Source organism: Herpailurus yagouaroundi, unplaced genomic scaffold (assembly GCF_014898765.1).
Source record: "Herpailurus yagouaroundi ecotype Mexico unplaced genomic scaffold, PumYag 194, whole genome shotgun sequence".
Classification (NCBI taxonomy): domain Eukaryota; kingdom Metazoa; phylum Chordata; class Mammalia; order Carnivora; family Felidae; genus Herpailurus; species Herpailurus yagouaroundi.
Genome location: NW_024412425.1, coordinates 1,125,016 through 1,147,706, shown reverse-complemented (window position 1 = coordinate 1,147,706; position 22,691 = coordinate 1,125,016). Strand labels below are relative to the sequence as shown.

At 58.2% G+C, this 22,691-nt stretch overlaps 1 protein-coding gene and 1 long non-coding RNA gene across 12 annotated transcripts in view; one reads left to right on the top strand and one right to left on the bottom strand.

The window, feature by feature from the left end:
• The window catches only part of PAK4 (p21 (RAC1) activated kinase 4), a 45,042-nt gene that overhangs the window by 15,203 nt on the left and 7,148 nt on the right, over positions 1-22,691 (top strand). For 6 of the 9 annotated variants that reach the window (XR_005781629.1, XM_040445909.1, XM_040445911.1 and 3 more), the window contains 2 exons: positions 18,933-19,006; positions 20,218-20,476. Coding sequence is in view for 8 of the 9 variants with exons in the window: in XM_040445909.1 (XP_040301843.1) it covers positions 20,273-20,476 (204 nt within the window). In the remaining variant the exon portion in view is untranslated. Of the gene's footprint in view, positions 1-10,443; positions 10,627-11,079; positions 11,144-17,812; positions 17,907-18,932; positions 19,007-20,217; positions 20,477-22,691 lie in introns of those variants that run through there. The other 3 variants (XM_040445913.1, XM_040445910.1, XM_040445912.1) reach the window with 3 other exon arrangements.
• On the bottom strand, positions 15,578-21,583 carry LOC121011479 (uncharacterized). 3 transcript variants are annotated; one of them, XR_005781631.1, is made up of 3 exons: positions 21,386-21,583; positions 17,083-17,266; positions 15,578-16,518 (listed from the first exon to the last, which is right to left on the bottom strand). It is a non-coding gene; the product is annotated as an uncharacterized LOC121011479 (long non-coding RNA). The 3 variants fall into 3 exon arrangements; XR_005781632.1 differs by lacking the exon at positions 21,386-21,583 and adding an exon at positions 18,443-18,831; XR_005781630.1 differs by lacking the exon at positions 21,386-21,583 and having other exon boundaries at positions 17,083-17,725.

Sequence of the window (22,691 nt, the reverse complement as noted above, 5' to 3'; positions counted from 1 at the left end):
TACCCTGGGTTGCCTCGTGGCTTCCTCCCTGCCCTCTGGTCCAGCTCCAGTGCCACCCGCCTCGGAGACCTCCCTGATTCTGCTCCCTGTCGTCGCCCCCTTGTTACGTCCTATTTTGTTTACTTGTGTATTGTCTTATCTCCCCCACTGGAACTTCAGCTCTGGGAAGGAGGGACTGTCTTCTTTACTGCTGTGTCCCCAGTGCCTAAAACCGTGTCTGGCGCTCACTGTGTGCGTAATAATTACCGGGCGCATGAAACGAGAGGATGAACACGGTTACGCGAGCAGGCTTTGGCCTGCGTCAGACCTACCACGGACTCCTGGCTCTGATACACGCTGTGTGACCTTGGGCTGGCACCTCCCCTCTCTGAGCCTCACTTTCCTCCTCTGCAGTGTGGGGTGTTAACAGCTGCCCACCGCCTCGTTTTGGGCCAGCAGGGCGCCCGAACGGAATGCTTCGCAGCTGGCCTCGCTGCCGTCTTGTGTCTCCAGCATAGGGCACCGATGAGCCAGTAAAGTGTCCTCCAGGGGGACACTTCACTAAATCGTAACTCTGTCCTTCTACTCTGTATGACTGGCTGTTGGTGCCCCAGGGTAGGGCAGGGCAGGGACACATTCCCTTGGCCAGAAGGGCTCACTCACCGAAGAGTGATGCACATGGGACACGGGAGTGTCCAGGGTACGGGGACCCCGGCCGTGGCAGCATCCAAGGGCTCCAGGGCTGGCTGCTTGCAGGCCTGGGCCTTCCTTGAAGGAAACAGGCCAAGAACTGCAAGGGGCCAAGGAGGACTGTTGTTGTTATGATAGCAGTTTACAGCTTGGGGGTGTGTGTGTGTGTGTGTGTGTGTGTGTGTGTGTGTGTGTGTTGAGAGATAGAGCTCAAGAGAGGGAGATTGTCTGAAGGTACAGGTGCACATAGAGGAAGCTTCCAGCTGTCAGAATTGCCGTCCCTGGTGTTTGCCACACGGGAGTGTAAAATAGGACACGTGTAGAGAAAAAGTACATCACTCCCTGTTCAGTTTAATGAATGATTCTAAGGTGTACCCCCATCTAACGACCACCCAGATCTGGAAGGTAGGTGTCACCAGCTTTGTCAAAGAAATCCAACCGTCTTTTTTTCCTTTTACTTTTTAAAAAAATTTTTTTAATGTTTATTTATTTTTGAGAGAGAGAGACAGAGACAGTGTGAGTGGGGTGGGGCAGAGAGAGAGGGAAACACGGAATCGGAAGCAGGCTCCAGGCTCTGAGCTGTCAGCACAGAGCCCCACGCGGGGCTTGAACTCACGGACTGTGAGATCATGACCTGAGCCGAAGTCGGACACTTCACCAACAGAGCCACCAGGTGCCCCTTTTCCTACTTTTAATTATTGCTTCTATTTTTGTGAATTTTGAGAGCTATCAGATGCCCCAAGAGGACAGGGAATCACCTGACGGCCCCCCTTAGGCCCTCTTGCCCAGCTGAGAGGAGAGACACCCTGGCCCTGGGGAAAGCCCTGTGTGCCCATCTGCAGGTATTCAGGCCTCACCGTGGTCCCTTGGTGCCTCCCTACACAGTCTCCCATATTGCTCCGCAGCTTTTAAAGCCGAGTGTAATGACACCAGACCGCCAGCTCTCGGCTGTAATTTGCTCTCAATATTTTGCTCTTGAGGTTTCTCTAGGTGGACAAATGAAGTCCTGTGCCAATAGGAATGTTCCCCAGTGTGGGTCGGAGCTGCCTCACCCGCCCCCACAGTTGCCAGATGAAAGCAGCCCAGCCCTGGGGGAGCCTCGGGAGGGCATGGGGGGGGGGGTGGGGAGCGGTGGTTTGAAACCTCAAGTGACATCGGCATTTTCTGTCCATGGAGGGCACTGCTGGCTTCCCAGGTCACCACATGGGACTCAATCACAGGCCCTTGACATGTAAGGGGTCTTCACTGAGCACCTGTAAGGGATAAAGGAACTCTGGTATCATCCGGGGTCTGTTTGTCCCACTACAGAGGAACGGATTGCAGGCGGAGGGCCAGACGGTCTCTTCTCTTGCCTGCCCCCCTGTGCCCCTCTGCTTCCCCTGGTAGCCAGGCTCATCCAGCCTTTCCGGAGAGGCCCTCGGGGGTGGAGATGACTCTCAAAGGCTCTGGATGCATTCCCCGGCTCTGCCGCCTATTGGCTGGGTGACCTTTGGCATGCGGCGACTTCCCCCTGTTGGCCTCAGTTTCCCCATTTATAAAATGGGACTGTATAAAGATTATTTCATCCACGGAAAGCACTCAAAAGAGACTGGCACGGAGAATCCTTGTACTGAGTGTGAGCTGTGTTATTGTCCTCACTGCCACTCACTCATTGATTTTGTAGATATTCCCTGAGTACCGCTGTGCCTCCAGCTCTGTTCTGGCTGACGCCGGGGAAAGGCTGGTGGCCGGTCAGCCCATGGTCTTCCCTCATGGAACTTGTGCTCTAGTGGTGGAGACAGACAGCACCAGTCGGTGACAGCCAGAATGACCGTGGAGCACAGATCACTGCCTTGGCTGTGGAGGAGGAAGCCCAGAGAACTAGGCTTAGGAAATCAGGGAAGGCTTCTTGGAAGAGGAGACTTCTGAGCTGAAGGCTAAAAGAGGCACAAGAGTTAGTATGCGGAATGGTGTTCCAAGGAGAGTGAATAGCATGTTCAAAGGCTAAAAGGTGGGCAAGGGTCTCTGGCATTTTAAATAAATTATATATATATATATATATATATATATATATATATATATATATATATAAAATATATTTCAAATGTTTATTTTTGAGGAAGAGGTAGAGAGCAAGCAGGGGAGGGGCAGAGAGAGAGGGAGAGAGAATCCCAAGCAGCCTCTGTAATGACTGAGCCACCCAGGTTCAGTATTTTTGACTGTATTAATATTTTTGACTAAGCTTTTATTTCGAGATAACCGTGGATTCACTGGCAGATGCAAGAGATAACACAGAGAAGGCCCCTGTTTCCCCAGAGGTAACATCTTGCAAAAACTATAGTTAGTACAAGACCACAACCAGGATAATGACATTGATACAGTCAAGAGACAGAACATTCCATCACAAGGTTCCTTCCTGATGCCTTTTTATAGCCACATGCCCTCCCTGGCATGTCCCTACCACCTGACAATCACTCATCTGTCCGTTCCCCATTATTATAATCCTGCATTTCAAAAATGTGATGTACTGTGAAACAATTTTCACAGCCCTGATGTAAAGAACTGTAACAATAAGGAGAATTTAAAATATAAAATAAAGCGAAAAAGCTTACAGTTTCAAAAAGAGAAGAATGTTATGTAAGTGGAATCCTACTGTATGTAACCTTTTGGTTGGCTTTTTTTTTTTAGCTCAGCCTAATTCTTTGGAGAGTTCCCCAGGTTGTTGCGTGTATCGATAGTTGTTTCCTGGAGCGCCTGGGTGGTTCGGTCGGTTAAGTGTCTGACTTGGGCTCAGGAAATGAACCCACGGTTTGTGAGTTGGAGCCCCACGTTGGGCTCTTCGCTGACAGTGCGGAGCCTGCTTGGGATTCTCTTTCTTTCTCTCTGCCCTTCCCCCACTCGTGGACACTTGTTCTCTCTCTTTCTCTCTCTCAAAATAAATAAACATTAAAAAATAGAATAGGTATTTTTAAAAAAATAGTTGGTTCCCTTTTCTTGCTGACGAGTATCCCATGGTATGGACGTACCACAGGTTATCCTTTCACCCATGGAAGGACCTCTGGGTTGTTTTCATTTTGGCGGCTATTACAAATAAAGCTGCCATAAACAGTTGCATACAGGTTTTCGTGTGAACGTAAATTTTTGTTTCTCTGGGGTAAATACCCAGAAGTGCGCTTGCTGGGCAGTATGGCCAGTTGCACGTCTAAAGAAATTGCCAAAAAAAAAAAGAAAAGCGGGAAATCACCAAACCGTTTTCCAAAGCGGCTGTACCATTTTACGTTTCCCCCCCAGCAGTGTGCAAATGATCGTTTCTCTGCATCTGCACCCGCATTTGGTGTTGCCGCTGTTTTTGATTTTCACCGCTCTGTTAGGCATGTTAACGGTAACTCATTGTGGTTTTAATTTGTGTCTGTCGCCACACATCCTTTCATGTGCTGACTGCTGTCTCTACACCGTCTTTGGTGAAATGTCTCTTCGTGTCTTCTGCCCATTTTCTCCCAGGGTTGCTTGGTTTTTTTACTGTTGAATTTGGGGAGTTCTTCTAGAGACTAGTCCTTGGTCAGATAGGTGGCTTGTAAATCCTGTCTCCCAATCAGTAGATTTTCCCCCCCTCTTCTTGTGGACTTCTGCAGAGCAAAAGTTTATAATTTTGATGAGGTCTACTTCATTAATTTTTCCTCTTATGGGTCTTTTCATATCCAGTCTAACATTTCTGCCTAGCCTTAGATCCTGAAGGTTGGTTTGGTCGGTTGGTTTCTGAAAGTTTTGTGGTTTTATATTTGAGTTTGTGATCCATTATAAGTTAACGTGGGTGCAAAGGGCGGGGTTGAAGATCAGGGTTCATGATTCCAGCACCGTTTACGGGAAATGCTCTTTTCTCCATTGAGTTGCTTGTGCTTTTTGGGGGGGCCAGAAGTAAGTCACCACAGCGAGACACTACTTCGCACCTACCAGGATAAATGTTACCAGTAGAGGGGAAATAACCAGTATTGGCGAGGATGTGGAGAAGCTGGGAGCCCTCACGCATCACCGATGGGAATGTAACACGGTGCAGCCGCTGTGGAAAACAGTCTGGTAGTTTTTCAAACGGTTAAACACAGAACCATCATATAACCTGGCCGTTCTACTCCTTAGGTATATACCCAGAAGAGTTGAAAGCAGAGTCTCGAATAGATATTTGTACGTCAGTGTGCGTAGTTGGATTGTTCACGATAGCTAGAAGGTAGAGGGAACCCAAGTGGCTATCAACGGATGAATGGATACACAAAATATGACGTGTATATATACAACACAGTGAGTTAATTTTCAGCCACAAAAATGAGTGACATTTTGAAAAATGCTCCCACGTAGGTGGACCTCGAAAACATTATGCTTAGCGTAAGAAGCCAGACATAGGAGAAGTGTTGTAAGATCCCACTTAAAGGAGACACCCAGAATAGGCAAGTTCCCGGAGAGAGTAGAACAGAGCCTCCCAGGACCTGGGAGGCAGGAGGGAATGGGGGCTGCTGTCTCATGGCCGTAGGGTTTTTGCTGGGGATGACGAAAACATTTTGGGTGTAGACGGTGGTGATGGTTTCACAACACTGCGGAGATCCTTAATGCCGTTGAATTCTACACTTCACAAATGGTTGAAATGATAAATATTGTGTATATTTTACCACAAAGAAGGAAAAGCCAGTGTTTATTTATTTTAAGCATATTTATTGATTTTGAGAGAGAGAGAGAACATGCGTGTGCCCGCAGGAAGGGGCGGAGAGAGAATCCCAAGCAGGCTCCTCACTGTCAGCACAGAGCCCGAATGGGGTTCGCCCTCACCAACCGTGAGATCGTGACTTGAGCTGACATCGGGAGTCGGACGCTTAAGCAACGGAGCCACTCAGGCGCCCTGCAAAATGAGTTTTTTAAACACCAGTGTGTATATTTGTGCGGGTCTGTTTGCGGGTCCTCGCTCCGGCTCGCTGACCCGTGTGTGTTTATCTGCACTGATTACTGCGGCTTTGTGAGTGGGCCTTCACATCAGGGGGAGTGAGGCCTCCACTTTCCTCTGTTCCAGAATTCTTGGGCCTGGGGCCTGTCGCTTTTGGAGTTCCTCTCAGGCCCCCTTGTGTGGAAGGTGGCACTGTGGTTTACCCAACTTCCGAGACCCCCTTGACGCCTGCCTCGTCCTCAGCCCCTGTATCTGACTCCTCAAGTATCGCCCTGGCCTGTCCCCCTCTCTCTGCGTCCCGCTGTCCCGGCTGCCTTCATCAATTGCCTGGACCGATGCTGTGTCTTGTCACTTGTCCCCCACACCCACTCAAGCCACCTCGATCTCGTCCTCCGCAGACAGGACAGCCAGAATTCTCTCTGGCAAGGACAGGCCCCTCGCCAGCACCCACCCGGCTCCCCCTGGCTCGCCTGTGGGCTGGCTGCTGCCCCTCTCTGGCCTTGCTCCGCCGCATTCTCGCATTCTCGTCCCTCCAACCAGCCTGGCTCAGCTGGAATTTCACATTTCATTTGTGTGATCCTTGATCAGGGGCCCCAGCGGGCAGGGACCAGGCTGCACCCCGCCCCAGCCCTGGTGACACAGGGCAGACATGGATTGGATTTCTCTTGACAGAAACCCTGAACGTGGGCAGGAATTTGCACCCGCGATTGGGGGGAAAGGGAAGGTGAGGATATGAGCCCAGAGAGGCTGGGAGAGCCTGGGGAACCCTGGAGAGGGGGTGGCTTTAGCCGTGCGTGCCCGCTAGCGTTTCGGCAGGAAAGGGACATAGATTGGATTTACAGAGGTCTCCCTGGGCCCGTGGAAAATAGGCAAAGGCTTGGTGGAGACACTCGGCGGGAAAGGAGTCTGATGGCTTTCAAACTACGATGGGGTGTGCATCCTAAGTAGAAAATGCAAATGAAAAGTAGGCCGAGAGGGGCCAGACCTCCCCTATCTGACAGGCAAGGAGCGAAGAGAGCCAGACAGCACCCTGGGCTGGGAGGCCGAGGGGCTGTGGGGGGTGGGGAGCGCTCACGTGGGCGGCTTGGCGGTGATGGTCCTTGTCCAGCGAGCCCGCTTGTCAGCACGTGGCCCACAGACATGCTGGCACACCCATGAAGTGGCATCTGCACACGGGCGTCGTTTTGCCACACCATTTGTAAGAGCAGAAGGCTGGAAACCACCTACCTGGCCCCGTGGGGACTGGCTCGGGCATCCCGGTCCTTCCACGCAACAGCTCAAGTGCATGCAGTGTTTTGCAACGATCGAGGCCTGGAAAATCACCTAAGACACGTAAAGACTATGTATGTAATGTGTGTATATTATACATACATAAACACATACACAGATACATATATACACGTATGTACTTGTGTCTAACATCGTGATTTTATTTATTTAAAAAAAATTTTTTTAATGTTTATTTTGAGAGAGAGAGAGAGAGAGAGAGAGAGAGACAGCACAAGTGGGGGAGGGGCAGAGAGAGGGAGACAGAATCAGAAACAGGCTCCAGGCTCTGAGCTGTCAGCACAGCCGACATGGGGCTCGACTTGGGAACAGCAGATCCTGACCTGAGCCAAAGTCAGACCTTTAACTGACTGAGCCGCCCAGGCGCCCCCGTAACGTAATTTGAAATCGTTAGCCTGCATGCCGAGGAGGGTATCAGGCACGAATGTGTAGCGTAACCAGTTACTGTGAAGGGGAAACCCACCTGGCGCCCCCGCCCCAGGAGAAGAAGCAGCTGGCGCCAGCCCCCCAGGACCCCCTCTCAGGCCCTCCCTGCCCCAGAGGCTGCCCCTCCCCTGACTTTGGAGACAGTCACCGCCTGGTGCTTCACCTTGGGTTTCGCCGCCTCTGTCGTCATCCTTAAACAGCGTATTTCATTGTGTCTAGTTTTGAGCTCTTTCTAAACGAAGTCATGGGACGCATTGTTTTGCGGTTTGCTCCTTCGCTTTCGACTGTCCATTCACAGGTAGCTGCGGCTCATTTCTTCTCACTGCTGCGTACCACCCCGTGGAGCCAGCACATCCCAGGTCGTCATCCGTCTCTGGGGGACGAGCGTGTGCGTCGCTCCCAGTCTCTCTAGCTGATTCCGACTGTGCTGCGGGAACTTACCCGTGCGCGTCCCTGAGGCCAGCAGTCCGCTGGCCGGGAGAGCTCAGTACGTGCCTGGGAGAGCGCTTTCTAGGTGTCGACGGAATGTGCCCGGGAGAGCACGTGCTAGGTCCCCAGGGTGTGTCTTCACCTCCGCTGGGTGCTGCTGAGCTCCTCCCCTGTGCCCGGAGTGCGGAGGACCCAAGGCACGTTTTTGAGAAAAGCAAGGTCGGAAGAGTACGCGTGGTGTGCGGCCATTTCTGTTTTGTTTTTGTTTTCTCAAACGGTGTGCGAGCACGTGTGCGCACACGCGGGCACACGCGCGCGCTTGTGTAGGCTCTCAGGAAAAGAAAAGAAACTGCGTAGAGGTTGCCTCTGGGGCTGAGCTGGGGCCGCCCGGGAGGGCGCAGTCCTGTCACTGTTTACCCTTTGGTGCCACTGGCTTTTGAACCCTGGGCCTGTGTCCTGTAGAGCCAGAGAGAAGGAAAGGGAAGAAAGGGGATGGATGAAGCCCAGATGTGACGGAGTGTGATGAATTTTGCACGGGTTTATTGGTTTAGTCTGTACTTGGGGGTTATGTACACAGAGCCGTATAACAATCTGTTCCGCTGTGAGATGATCCTGGAGCCACCTCTCCTTGCCCCTGAAGCCTGTTCCCAGGAAGACCCCTTGTTTCCAGTGTGGCTTCTGGGGAAAGCGTGCTCCCTCCCTCTCCCCCCATCCCTCCCCTTGGGACCTAGTTTCCCTTGGCTGGCCAGAACTGCCCAATCCAGCCAGCCAGCCAGCCAGCCAGCCGGAGCCCAAACCTGCCCGTCCGGTCTGGGAAGGTCTGGGGGCCCACCCACTTGGCTCCTCTCTGGGCGGCTGCCTGACAGGTGCCCCACCCCATATACGAGGGCGTGGCCTGGGATCTAGGACTTCTGGGGTCTCCTAGACCTGCCCTGCTGTGGCCCCCCCATGCCGGACCCAGCCTGGGCCTGACTGGGAGTCCCTGGCTTGGTGGGTGGGTGGTAGACGGGAGGAGGGAAGGTGGGGTTTCCAGGACCTTGGAGCCGGTGCGGTCCTCCTGGTCCCAGTGATAAAGTCCTCGGCGAGTTGGCCGCCGGGAGTCGTCTCTGTAGAGGTGCCAGAGCAGGAGAGTGGGAAGGACACAGGCTTCTCTGTCCACCTGCCCGCCTGGGCCACTTGCTCGCTGTTCTCACGGGCTTACCATCGACTGGGCACCCGTCCTAGGCCACCTGTGAGAACCTGAGAACCTGGTCTCCGCTGCTCACGGGACCCCGCCCCCGTGGGGAAGCAGTCCCACTCGACGTCAGTCCCTGGAGCAGGGAGTTTTGTCTAGTTTGTTCCCTGCTGAATTGCCAGGGCCTCCAACAGGCCGGCCTGGCAGGTGCCGGGAGCTCCGGAAATGTGTGAACGAATGAGGGGGACCGACATGGCAGAGACAGCGTGGCCTGGAGGAGTCAGCACCAGGATGGAGTCTGGAGGAGGCTTGACACCAGCCCGGTGTCAAGGAGGGCTTCCTGGAGAAGAAGGTGTCTGAGGCAGGGCCGGAAATGTGGATAGGGACACAGCAGGCAGCCCCACCGTCTTGCCCCCCGAGTCCCCTGTCAGGGAGAAGACAGACAGACACACAAAACACATTTTACACAGTGCGCTCTGACCTGGGCCAGCGAAGGCTTTGTAGAGGAAGTAAGATCTGGAAGGGGAGGGAAGAGGGAGGCAGAGGTGGGGCGGGGTGTGCACACACCTTCTAGGTTTCCCCTCTCTAAACATCTCTCTTCTGTGTGGAATGGGGGTTCAGGGCAAGCCAGCCTCATGCTCAGGACAGCTGGTGAAGGGCACCGAGGCCTGTCCGGGAAGCCTGGTGCCCGATCTCCCTGCTGGGTGCCTGGGGCAAGTGTTTCAACCTCTCTGGGCCTCAGTTTCCTCCATTGTAAAAGGACCCTGGTAAAGTACCTCTCCCTTTTAGGGCAGTGGTGAGTGTGTTGTAGGTGCCGAGAGCAGGCCCAGCCCAGAGTCAGTTCTTGGAGAGTCGGGCCCCTCACTTTCAGAAGGTTAGTTGCATCGTCGAAGATGGGAGCCAGTGGGGTGTGACGAGGCCCCAGCCCTCCCCGCCTTTCTCCCTCCACACGTCCACCATTCAGGCCCACCAGTCCCACTTTTGAGCCTAGAGATGGCCATGTCAGGGGTCCGCCGTGACCTTCCCTGCATCTAATGAGAGAGTGGGGTACAGCAGGAGAGGCCCCCTTCGCGGACCCTCTCGGAGCTCTTGCTGGAATCACGAGGTGGCTGGTGGGGGCAGAGACAGCAAGCTCTGGATCTCCAGCCGCCCCTCCGCTTCGGAGGGGCCCCCCACCCTGACCAGCGCCCCCCTCCCCCAGCCGGGGCTGTCATCTCAAACCTGGCTGCCTGGCCAGCCACTCTCCGGGACTCAGCCCCATGCTGTGTGGGGAAGCCCCACTGTGTGGGAAGCCCCACTGCTTCCCTGGCCCCTGGCACCAAGCCTGGCACGGGGGTGTGGGGTGCCAGTGGGGAACTACCCCGTTGAAGCAAAGGGCTGGGGCTTGGGTCCCCTGTTGCTGTGTCCCTGCCCAGGTCCTCCCTCCGCCGGGGCAGTTGTGGCCACGTGGCCCGGCTTTCCAGGCTCGGCCCCTCCTTCCCTCTGTTCCTCCCTCCTCCCTCCTCCCTCCCCCCTCCATGGACCGGAGCCACTGCCAAGCTCGGCTCCTGCCAGGGCGGGCCTCGGCACCACCCGCTGCCAGAGAGGCTGGGGTGCAGAGCCAGCCAGCTCTCTTTGGTGGGCGCCTGCGTCGTGGGCCGGGGAACCCCTTGATCCCCGTTCGCTGCTCTGCCGGCCGGAAGCCTGTCTGCTGGCCTGCCCCAGTGAGGGTGGCCCGGGACAAGGGATGGTGGAGGTGAGCCGACTCTGGCCTCGGGCAGCAGGGGAGGAAAGGGGAGGACCACATGGGGCGTGGGAGGGCAGTCCTACCGCCTGGCGACCAGAGCCACCTGGGCCAGGGTAACACGTGCTCAAGGACTCACACCGATCTTGGGGCCAGGGGCGAGGTGGCCGTGTTTCCACGTGCTCAGAGGCAGGTGTCTGTCTCCTGGGGCTTCCTGCGTGCCTCGGCGCAGGCCCCTGAGCACCTCTGTGGGGGCACATTCCCAGGGCCTGCTTTTGTGGGGGTGGTCCTGAGGAGCTGTGCCCCGCTGGGTCACCCCGGATGACCCTGGGGTTGGCCATGGGTGTGCCTGGGTCTGGTGTGGGGTCTCGTTACCTTCTGTGTGTGGAGCTAGGGTTGTGTGGGTCTCGGGGTCTAACTCTGTCTCGGGGAGTGTTCCTGAGTATGTGTCTGGGTCCTTTCTAGGTAAATCCGACAGTTGCGGACCATCTGGGATTGTGTATATGCGCGCGGGTGCCTGTGTTTTAAGGTGGGCGGCTGGTCTGTATGGTGTATCTCGTTGGCATGTGTTGTGGGTCTCTTTCGGGAGTCTGTGCGTCTCGGCGGGGAGTGGGGGGTGGTCTCTGTACTCTGTGTGGAGAGGCAGCTGCGGGGCTGCCGATTATCCTGGCCCTTCCATTCTGGTTCCTCCGGGCCAGGCCCTTCTTCACGGCCGCTTCTCCCACTCGGAGCTTGGCCACGAGCTGCTGGGGCCTATATTCCGGAGGCGGAAGCTAAGGCTCAGGGTGGGATGTCCTTTCCTGCTCCGAGGCTCCTGTACGGCTGCTGTCACCAAGATGCGGTGGGGCAGCTTCATGTACTTCAGTGTCTAGGGCTCCTGTATGTGTGTGTGTGTGTGTGTGTGTGTGTGTGTGTGTGTGTGTGTAGCGGGGAGTTGTTTGGCGGGGGGGGTGGGGGGGGGCTCCAAACGCTCTTTCCTGCCTGTGACCCCCTCCCTCCTTCCTGCCCTCCCTCAGGGGAAGAATGAATGAAGTCGAATCGGATTTTCCTGGTCCCTGGGGGCTCATCCACACTTTCAGGCTTGTTGTGGCCTCTGTCCCCACCCTGGGCACCTCTGGGGGTGCCCTTTGTGTCTGTGTCCTGTTGTGCCTGGTGGGGGGTGCGGGGCACTGGGCCTGGGGCTGCCGGAGGAGCCGCCTGGCCTCCTTGGGGCTCTGGGCACCTGCCCGGCCCGGTTGGGCACAGGAAATACTGTGTCTTCATTCAGCCCCGCTCTGAGCTGTGCGCCACCCTGTGTTGGGCAGGGCTGGGGACCCAGAGGGGCTGAGATGGCCCCAGGCCCTGCCCTCTCGGAGGGCTCCTGGTGCAGCGGGAGCGGCAGACCCGTCGTCGGACAGTGCAGCCCGTTCTGCGCCCCATCCGGGCCCTGGAGAAAGCAAGGCAACAGAGACAGGCTGGCACCCCTGTGCTGGCCAGGAGACGGCTGTGCCCGGCCTCCTCTTTCATTTATTTGTTCCTAGCAGCAGGTTCACCCGTAGCGAGGACCCGCTTGGTGGCAGGTCCTGTTCTAAATGCTTTTCACGCGTCGCCTTATTCTGTCATCCAAACAGTCCCAGGAGACAGGGACTGTCGTCATCCCTGGTTTGCGGATGAGACCCAGAGAGGTTGAATCACTTGCACAGGGGTGCACAGCTTGGGAGTGGTGGAGCCAGTGGCAGAGCTTGGGTGGCCCACTCCTGACCACCCACCGCCTCCCGAGTCCTTGCCTGGCACTGTCTGCACAAAGGCCGGGTTGGGAGGGGGCAGGGCTGCTCCTCGCTCCCCAGACTTCCCCAGGCCAGGGGGATCCCTGGATCTGTGTCATCTTATGGGATTTCACCCGTTATGGAGACCAATGGGTTTCCTGCGGCATCTGTCACTGTATGACCTGCCTCTTGCCTGTCGCCAAAATAGGCTGTCACTTCTTCACGTTTGGAGCCTCGGCAGCACAGCGTGGCTGGGGTGGGCCTCCCTGGGGTGGGCAGGGCCCGGGGATAGGAGCGCAGTGGGCGCCCCTTGTGGTGTTTGGAACACGCACCAGCTTCTTCACAAATAGCCGGATTTGGTCTCCAAAGCCCAGACCAACTCCTGCTGGAGCCTCAATCGGACTTGCAGGTGGTGTGAGGCAGGGATCGGGGACCGATGTCCACTCTCCACCTCCACCAGCCTCGCCTGCCCCCCCTCAGGGTCTGGACGCATCACTTGGGCAATGGCATCCCTCCTTTGCTCCACAAATACTTGATGAGTGCCTACTGCTCTGGATGCCAAGCCTACAGCAAGAATGAGACAGAGACCCCTGCTCTCAGGGAGAGGGAGCCTCTACTGGGGGGAGAGGAGGAGGAGGGGACCAACAGTCCGCAATGTACACGAGGTCAGGTGCTAATAAATGCCACAGAGGAGGATAAAGCAGGGGTGCAAACTTTGTCAGGGGTCAAGAAAGACCTTTCTAATGAGGTTTTATTTGCACGGAGACCCAAATGTCAGGAGAGGGTGAGCCATGCAGCTCCGGGCAGAGGGAAGCATAGGTGCAAAGGCCCTGAGGCTGGAACAAGCTTGAGGTGTCTGAGACAAAAATGCAGGAGGCGAGCGCAGTTGTAGTGAAGAGAGTGGGAGGGATGAGGTCCTGAGGTTGAAACAGCCCAACTGGTCTGGGGCTTGGTAAGTCCCAGTGGGGAGTTTTATCCAAGGGGGAGGCCTGGGGAGAGCCATTGATTTACCGTTGCTTCTGGTTCCCTCCTAACCAAGGCAGCCTTTCTGATCTTGGTTCTGGTTATCGGCATAGAGTTGGCTCTGCTGCCGTTCTTGTCCCATAAACCTCTGGGGTCCTTTGTCTGGAGCAAAGGCCTTGGCTGGAGCCTGGGCCACAGGGAAGCAGGAGGCAGAGGGGGTGGTGACCTTCTCTGTGGGTCAGAGTGGGCACTTTTGTGACCTGGTGCTGGGCAGCCCTGGGCCGTGACTTCCCCTCTCTGGACCTCAGCGTTTTGGTTTGGGAAGGAGAGAGGAAGAGGAACCGTGCGGAGGGCTCACTGTGGCCTGTCTGCACACCTGGTGCCACACGCCTGGTGCGGGCCTGGGCCAGAGTCGGCACCAAAGCACGCGCCCGTCCCCTCCATCCTCTTGGCCACCAAGAAGGAACAGCCCGCGCTAGGTGCTGGGACCGAGCCGTAATCAACTGAAACGTGGGTCCCGCCTGTGCCGAGCCACTGACTTAGTGGGAGACAATAGGCACACTCATGAGTGTGTAACCTGTTGGGTGATGTGAAGGGCCGGGAGAGGGTAGGCGGAATGTGCCAGGCACCGGGGGTGCGGTGATGGGCAAGACTGGACCAAGCCTCCACCCCCGTGGCGCGCTTGCTGCAGCCAGTGCGGAAAGTGGTGTCGGTCCTCAGCAAGTCCCGTCATCGCGACCATTACCACACGCCTGGAGCCTGCCCGCTTCTCCCTCCTGAGCCCCCACGTGGGCCTGCCCACCCCTGTCTTCCGCTGGACCGTCACGTCCTGCACCTCCCCGGGCTCCCCGCTCCCAGTCTGTGCCCCACACTTGGCCATGGGGAGCCCGCGGACGCGAGTCAGGCCACGTCCCTTCCCTGCTCAGAGCCCTTGTGTGGCTCTGCCTCACTCCAGGGAAAGGACAGAGTGATCCCCGTGGCCCCCAAGTCCCTACACGATCTGCCCCCACCGCCTGCCCCGCCACTCGGCCTCCTCTGCTCTGACCACACCTGGGGACATTTGTCCTGACTCTTCCCTCTGTGCTGCCCTGCCCAGTGCTCTTCCTCCGGGTATCCCAATGATTCCCTCTCCGCTCCCCTGTCAGGTCGCTGCTCAAGTGTCCCCTTCCCAGCCACGCCCCCCATCACTTCATTGAAAATTCCAACCTCTCCTGACCCTCAACACTGTCCTGACCCTTCCTTTGTGTATGTCCTCAGCGCTTACCATCTCACTTACTAGATGTGTTTCTGATTCAGCTCATTTATCGACAGTCTCCTTTCCCGTAGACCGTGAGCTCTGCACGGGCAGGGAGGCTTCTGGCCGTCCTGACCACCGCTAGGAGCCCCGGCCCTAGCCTGGCAGAGATCAGCACTCAGTAGCTATCGACGGTGGGTGGATGCAGGAGCGTGATGGGGTCCTTTGTGGGTAGAGTAGGTATTGTCAGGCCCAGAGCTCATGGCAGGGTCTGGGGTCAAGGTCCCTGAGGATTCCTTGGAGGAGCTCAGCTCGGGGTGGGAGACTGGGAGAGAGATTTGGACGAGGGAGGGCAGGGCGCCGTACAGGTGGGCACCCAAGAGCTGAGCACAGGTATGGAGGTGGGAAGGGTGGAGGATTAAGGGAGGCAGTGAGGCTTCTGCTGGAGGCCGGGAAAGGAGGCCGGACTCTCCTTCCGTTGTCAGAACACAGCCAGGGGAGATGGGGTAAACTGAGGTGAGGAGGGACTTCCCAAAGCTAGTGGGTGAAGGTCTTGACAGAAGGGTGAGTGGGAGCCACGGGTGAAAGCCCTGAGTGCAGGCCGGGGCCAGTGAGCCCTCCTCCGTGGTCCTCTTCCTGATCGAGGGGTTCGTTTGGGTGGATGTGAAAGCGAGACTGTGATCCTGTCACATCCCCTGTTCTTTCCCTGGGCCCCTGGGGTCCAGCTAGGTCAGCTCCCAGAACTGCAGCTTTATTCCGAGCCTGGGGGGAGGGAAGGGGACAGGAGGCAAGGAGTTTCACGCATGCGCGCGCGCACACACACACTCCCCAGACACAGCTTCGTCCCACAAGTGGATCTTGCTCTCCCCCTGGGGCCGATTTCCTTGGTGGGGAGAGTTTGGGTGGGTGGGAGGGTGGGTATCATTTTCTCCTGAAAGCTCAGAATATAGAACCAGTGAATGCAGGGGTGACTAGAAAATGAAGCTTTTGCTGGGACAGGTTGGAAACCGCCTGTCCCACATGCTGAATAATTCAAAAGACTTTCTTTAATTGCAATGACCGTACGAGAGTAGAATGCAAAATGGGCCTGCGTTCTTGGGATCAGACCCTAGACTTCAGAGGCATCTGCACGCTGTCCTCCTCTATTCCCTCTGTCTGACGTTGCTGCTTCACCCGCCGCCCCTGGGTCCCGGGCACATCTCCACCAGAGTGCCCCAGGGACCGCCCGGGCAGAGTCAGAGGTGTCCAAGCAGGGCTGTAGCGTAGTGGGTACAGATGAATCGGTTCATTCACCACAGGTTCCTTGAGCGCCTAGTGTGGGCTGGGGCCGTGTTGTAGACGGGGTACACTGGGGAGCAAGACAGAAGACAGGTGCAAAGAAAAAGGCATAGAGGGAGCCGGGACGGGAGCAGGGATGTTTGAGCACAGACTCGGGTAGCGGGGAGGAGGGAGGGAGCCATGTGCAGATCAGGGAGAATGAAGTTCCAGCAGGTGAGGTGACAGCCAGTGCAAAGGCCCTGAGGTGGGGACACGTCTAGGGTTTGAAGAACAGCAAGGAGGCCCATGTGGCTGGGGCAGAGTGAACGAGGGGGCAGAGGTGACAGGCCGATCGTACAGGCCATGGGGCCACACGGAGGAGGCTTGGGGGCCAGCAGAAGGCTTAAGGAGGTCGACCCTGTAGTGGATCCCGTCTTCTAGGCCCAGCTCTGCCTGGTAACCCGAGCAAGAGATTTCACCCTTGTGATCCTCAGTTTCCACATCTGCGAAGTGGGAATGAGAATAGCTGCCCCACCGAGGTCATAGGGGGTCCGTGAGCTCCGTGTCCGCATCTGCACGGGGTCACGGGGGCCCTCGTGGTGGTGGTAGGGATGGAAGCCCCAGAGCTGAGCCTCAGTGTGGCACATTTGGTGGCAGGGACTGGTTTGTGGACATCTTTTCTGCTTCAGATTGTCCTGCCGAAGGCTGCGGTAAAGGCAGATAAGGATGGGAGGCAGGGGCAGGAACCCCACTCTACCCTTGGGGGCCTGGGACGGGTCAGACAGGGGGTAGGGGGCCCTCAGCCCCAGGAAGGGTCAGGGCAGGACCTGAAGGGCAGGGTGTGGGCGTGGACTGGAGGCTTGAGTGGGAGGGAGAAAGGCACCCTGGTGATGCCGATGATGACGGAAACAAGGGCGTCCCTGTGGCCCTCCGGGCAGGCCAGGCAGGGAAGAGCCTGGACTTTGGTGCCCGCCTGCCCGAGTTCAAATCCCGGATGCCCTGGACAAGGGACTTCCTCTCTCCGGGCCTCAGGCTCCCCATGTGTGAATTGGGGCCAGTCGGTTGTGAGGGCGGAATGGGACTGGGGGCAGGGGGCGCCCAGCAGAGCCTGGCACGCACGGACCTCCGAGGGGGCAGCCGCCTTTATTTCCGAGAACTGGCCGGGCACGGGCTTCGGGTTAACAGGCCTGGAGCCTCGTGTCCCCCACTCTGCTGCCAAGCTGTGTGACCTGGGCAAGTGGACCGTGCCCTCCCCGTGCCTCGTTTTACCTTGTCTGTAACGCGTAGTGGCTGCTTCCTCGTGGGTCACGTGTGCAGATTACATGAGGGACTCTGGGCAGGGTGCTTAGAGGAGGGGCCGGCACACAGTGGGTGCTCAGGTCAGTGCTGCCCACAGCTGCTTTCGGGCCAGGCGGTCAGGGCCTCGTGTTCTCACTCGTGACTCCTGTAGGAACTCCAGGAAGCAGGCACTGGCATTATTGTCTTTAACAGAGGGGGAAACCGAGGCACAGAGTGGCCGAGCGGCCGGCCCCCCAGCCACACAGTGAGCCCCCGAGGTGGGTTGGTTGGCAGGGGCAGGAGATAAGGCGGCACAGGGCACAGCAGCCAGGCTGCTCAGGGGCCTGGGGACTCGGTGGGGGCGGGGAGCCGGGCAAGGGAGCCGCCGGAGCTGGGAGCTGTCCCAGGGTGGAGCCGGGACCTGATCATTATAAACACGGCCAGTTCCTCTGTTTGTCCCGCCCTCCATGAGGTGCCCAGAGGGAAGGGGTGGCCCCCTGGCAAATATCCGGAGGTGTGTCCTTCCATCCCCTTCCCCTGCAGGGGTCACGCGAGCGGAGGGCAGGATAAACAGGCGGGCTGCAAAGTGCAAGGGTGGCTTGGGGCTTCTGGGGGAGGGTTCTGAGTTGGCTGTCCCACTTTGCAGGCGCGCCCCCGTCTCAGTGCTGAGCTCCTCCCACCTCAGGGTCCGCCCCTCCCTCTCCCGGATTTAGTGAGGGGTCACGTGGCTAATCTTATGCCCCTGGAGTGACTTGGTGCCTCGGGCTGTGGGCTGCTGGGTGGAGGATGGGTAGGGCTGCGTGAGAGAGGCCAAGGTGAGGGTGAGGCTGGGCCTGGGGCCGGGTGGGGGCACCTCTGGGAACACAGTGAGGAGGTGGAGGCGAGGCTCCGGGGTGACAGCAGGGAGGATGGGGGAAGGTCCGGCCATGGGGACAAGGCGAGGACGGGTACTAGGAAGGGGGGGACAGCCGAGGGCAGACAGGCTGGAGAGCCCAGACAGGGATGGAAGTCTCCCGGGAAGGATGGGCAGGGGTCAGTGGGCTGGAACAGGGGAGAGACATCGAAGGGGCTCCCGGCTTGGTTGGGGTCAGAGAAGGGAAAGAGGCAGAGGCAAAGGGGCACCCGCCCTGGCCAGGGCTTTCACACCCCACTTCCTGGCAGCCAGGGGCCCCAGAGCAAGCTGGGAAGTTGGACCTGCTCGGGGAGCCCTGGCCAGATCTGGCTGTGGCCACCTGCTGCCCAGGAGGCCCCGACCAGTTGAGACAGGTTGTCTGCTGGGTCCCCACCCCCTCCCACTGGGCTCCTGCCACCAGACCGGTTCTCCCAGATGGCTACCCACTGATGGTCCTACCTCTGGGCTAGGGGTGGCAGCCTGTTCTAACCTCACAGAGCTGCTCCCACAGGAGAGGAACAGGGAGGGAGGAGAACCGGGCGCTGAAGGGCCGCATCCCAGGCACGCTTGAGAGTGTCCTCATTAGGTCACAAGACTTACTAAGCTTGGGGCCGACCCTGTGTCAGGCACTGTGCCAGGCTCTGGCGGGCCAGCATGAACCAGATGGAGATCCCCGCCCAGTGCGTTTCCCTTCATCCTCTGGGCCTTCGTTCACACAGCCTGTCTTCTGGGAAGCCTCCCCTGACCCCCACCTACCATCCTTCACGCCAGTCTGGTACTCCCTGACCCCAGCCCTCACCGCTCTGGGCTGTCAGAGGGCCAGCTTAGTCTCCACTGTGTCCCAGCATCAACCAGTACGTGACTGGGCACAGAGGAGTGGGTTATTGGTGAATGAATGAATGAATGAATGAATGAATGAATGAATGAATGTTTTCTTCCCATTTTACAGATGAGTAACTCGAGGCCCCAAGAGGAGACGTCACCTGCCCGAGGGCACTTCTAGCACAGCCAGCATCAAACCAGGTCTGTGGGACTCTGGGGCCCATGTGTGGGACAGGGGAGCAGGACCCGGGGCCCTTCCTCCCTCAGACACTGCAAGGAATGCTCCTACTCATGAGAGTCACACACGTGGACAGGGCCCTTGCTCCACGCCCGGCTCCGCTCCTGTTAACTCAGTTAATCCTCACAGCAGCCCTATGCGGGTTGATCCGAGGCACAGAGAGGTCAAGTCACTTGCCCAAGGTCACGCATAGTAAGTGGCAGAGAGAGATTTGTGCTCTGGCCATTTGACTCCCCTTGCCCTCATCGTCCTGGTCTCCCTGTGGGACACTGCGATCTGCGCCTCTCCCCTACAGCCCCTTTGGTTGTAAAACTGGCTTTCGTTGAGCATTTATGCCTTGCCTGGTACTGTGCTAAGTATTCTCCTGGAGACCACGGCCCCTAAAGGCGGGCGTGGTTTTGTCTGCTCGTGTCTGCTGCACAGAACTTTCCCCATTGTGTGAACTCACTTCTGTGAGTCTCGGTCTCTTCATCTAGAAAGTGGGAGTGTTGCGGTGAGACTCCTAGGGGTCGTGCATAGGACAGGGACCGTGATTGGATAGGTAGCCAAAAGTGTGTGGGGTTAGCCCAGATTCCGGGCTGGGAAAGCAGAGGTGGCTGAGGCCAGGCCTTTAGGAATCGGTACTGAGCACACTCTGTGTGCCTGGCATGGTTCTGGGAATGGGGTGGGACACAGAGACACTGGGCAGGTGAGACCGGGCCTGTGGTGCTGATATTCCAGTGCTGACGGGTATAGACACTGAGCTAGTAAACACAAGAACAGTGGAATTTCCAGACGTCAAATGTGTTATGAAGTGATATCATGGAAGGCTAGTGGGGTGGTCTTTTACTTGAAGATTCACCAACTCTGAGACTTGAAGGAGGGGAAGGAGGGAGCCATGTGTGGATACTGGGGAATAGTGTCCAGGGGGAGGGAACAGCCAGTGCAAAGGCGCTGAGGTTTGAAAATCAGTGTGAGCCTAAACAAAGGGGAGGTGACAAGGGCAGGTTGTGTGGGGTGGGCCACTGGGAGGACTCGGCTGAGGGCTCTGAGCAGGGGCGGGTGTCCACAGGGTCCCTCGGGCTGCATGTGGGAGACGGGAGACCAGGGAGGAGACGAGGACGGACAGGACCAGGGCAGGGCCGGAGGAGCAGAGAGGACTGGGCGGGTTCTGGTGAGTGGCCCCCTCCCGCAGGCCTGCTGATAGGAGCCCGCGTCTGCACCCTCGTGGTGCCGAGAGCCTCAGCGCCATGTTTGGGAAGAAGAAGAAGCGGGTAGAGATCTCCGCGCCATCCAACTTCGAGCACCGCGTGCACACGGGCTTTGACCAGCATGAGCAGAAGTTCACGGGGCTGCCCCGCCAGTGGCAGAGCCTGATCGAGGAGTCGGCCCGCCGGCCCAAGCCCCTCGTGGACCCCGCCTGCATCACCTCCATCCAGCCCGGGGCTCCCAAGGTAGGCCAGCGCCCACCTCCACCCCTCCTGCCCCACACCGGCCCCCCACGGCGCCCCCGGCCCTTAACCCCATGCTTGATCGACACGCCCCAACCGTCCGCCCCAATCCTCGTCCCCCCATGCCGACCTTTCACTCCTCCACCCGCTGATCCCTCCCCTTGCCTCTCAACACTAACCGCTACCTTGACCCCTGCAGCAGCCGCCCACACCAGCCTCCGATTCCTGCTCCTCTCCCTCGGCTCCATGCCCCTGTCCCCAGTACCAGAAACTTGTCCTGGGGCGAGGGACAGATCCCCCCCCCCCCTCCCCCATGGTCAGGGCTAGGCTCAGAGGAGCTGCTGACCCAGCCCCACAGTCCCGGCCAGCTTCTGGAGGACACCTGAGCTGAGCCCTGAGGGATGCAGAGGAGTCATTGTGCCGAATGGAGAGGAGGCTCTGCTTTTAGTGGAGGAAATGGTCCAAGTGAAGCCTTGGGGGTCTTTCAGTTTGGGGCTTTGGTTTCCTGCCACCTTGGGCAAAAGGGTGGAGTTGAGATTTGAACGGAGGTCTTTTTCCAAGGCCTGCGCTCTTAAGCCCTTTCCTGTCTGCGTGGTCCAGGCGCCCAGGCGTGGCCCGCGGTGAGGCTGGCCCGGTGGTGGCAGGGCGTGAGCCTGCCCGGCCCGGGAAGCTGGCTTCAGAGCGTGGACTTCACCCCAAGGGCAGTGGAAACCAGGAAGGGCCGGGGGCCAGGGGCACGCAGCCAGGGTCGTTCTAGGGGCGGAGATGGGTGTGCCCGTCCGCGGGCCCAGCGCCTGGGGACAGGCCTGCAGCTGACTCATCCTCTCCTGGTGCCCGGCCCCTGCCTGGCGGGAGGGCGCCCTTAGTGATCCGCGTGGCGTGGCGGGTGGGGACACAAGGGCGGACGCTCACCAGGATGACCGGAATCTCCATCCGGTGGCCCACCGAGGTGTGAGCGCATCCCACGCAGGCCTTTTGGATATTTTGAAGTCTTTGCCACGGCTTAAAGCAGCCGAGGCTTCACCTCCGGATCTTTCTTTCTGGCTCTCCTGGGCCCCACGCAGCCCCCCTCAGTTCTACCCCTGGCTGGTCCCGTGGCCCCTGGAGCACTGGCTGTGGCCTCCCCGGGGGAGCCCCTACAGTCTAGCCCCTGCTTAGCCTGTCGGCCGTGAGCCCTGCCAGGAGGATGAGGTGCCTGGTCGTAATTCATGCAAAGGTGCCACGTGGGCTGGTGTTCGCTGCCCTCGGCTGGGAATCTCTCCAGTCCTCCCGGGCCCTCCCCCAACCCCCAGGGACTTAGCCTCTTATCCCAGTACCAGAGTCTGAGCGGATATCTTCCTTCTTCACTGGGCTCCTGGGCAGGGCCGGGCTTCTGCGCTGGTAGCCAGGCCCAGGAGAGGCAGGGGCAGGGGCGCTGCGGCCTGTAGGTGGCTTTTGTGTCATCGGTGTTTTCTGCACAGCAGAGGCAGCTCCGGCCTGAGGCTGCCTGGCCGCCCTGGGCCCGCGTCCCCGCATAGCAGTGACTGATAGCAGAGGGATGGGGGTGCTTCTCTGCTCCCCGCGGCCTCCTCCCAGCCCCCCTCACTCACTCACCGGTTCAGCCAGTGTTTACCGAGCACTGTCTGCATACCTCCCAGACACTGTTCCGGGCGCTGAGATGTGCAAGAGCACAAAAACAGGAAAAGACAGGAGCTGCCTTCATGAACGTTGCACTGGGAGTGCAGGCGATGGTCAGCTTGTGAGTGCTTCGTGTCTGCTGCTTTTGAGTACTCCGGAGAAAAAAGAAGGCAGGGAACGGGGAACAGGGAGAGTCAGGGGTGGGCATTTTCGACTGCGGGTGGTCAGCAAAAGCTTCCCTCTGAGACGCCGAGCAAGCCTGAAAGAGGGAAGGGAAGGAGCTGTGGGCATACTTGGGGGGAAAGATGTTCTAGGAAGAGCGGACAGTCAGTGCAAAGGTCCTGAGGTGGGAGCGTGCCTGGTATGTTTGAGGAGGCCTATGTGTCTGGAGCTGAGTGGGGGCTGGGGGAGTCCTGGAGGCATTGACTCAGTACTCGAGGGAAGAGGTGGCCATGGCCCAGATCGGGGTGGACTTGGCAGGTGAGGCTTGGGTGGATTCAGGACACACTCTGGGTCCACCGGGCCCTCATGGGAATTTGCATCTGCGCCCGCTGCTCCTGGGGCTCTCTTGCCCTGCGCTTTGGGCCCGGTCCTTCCCGAC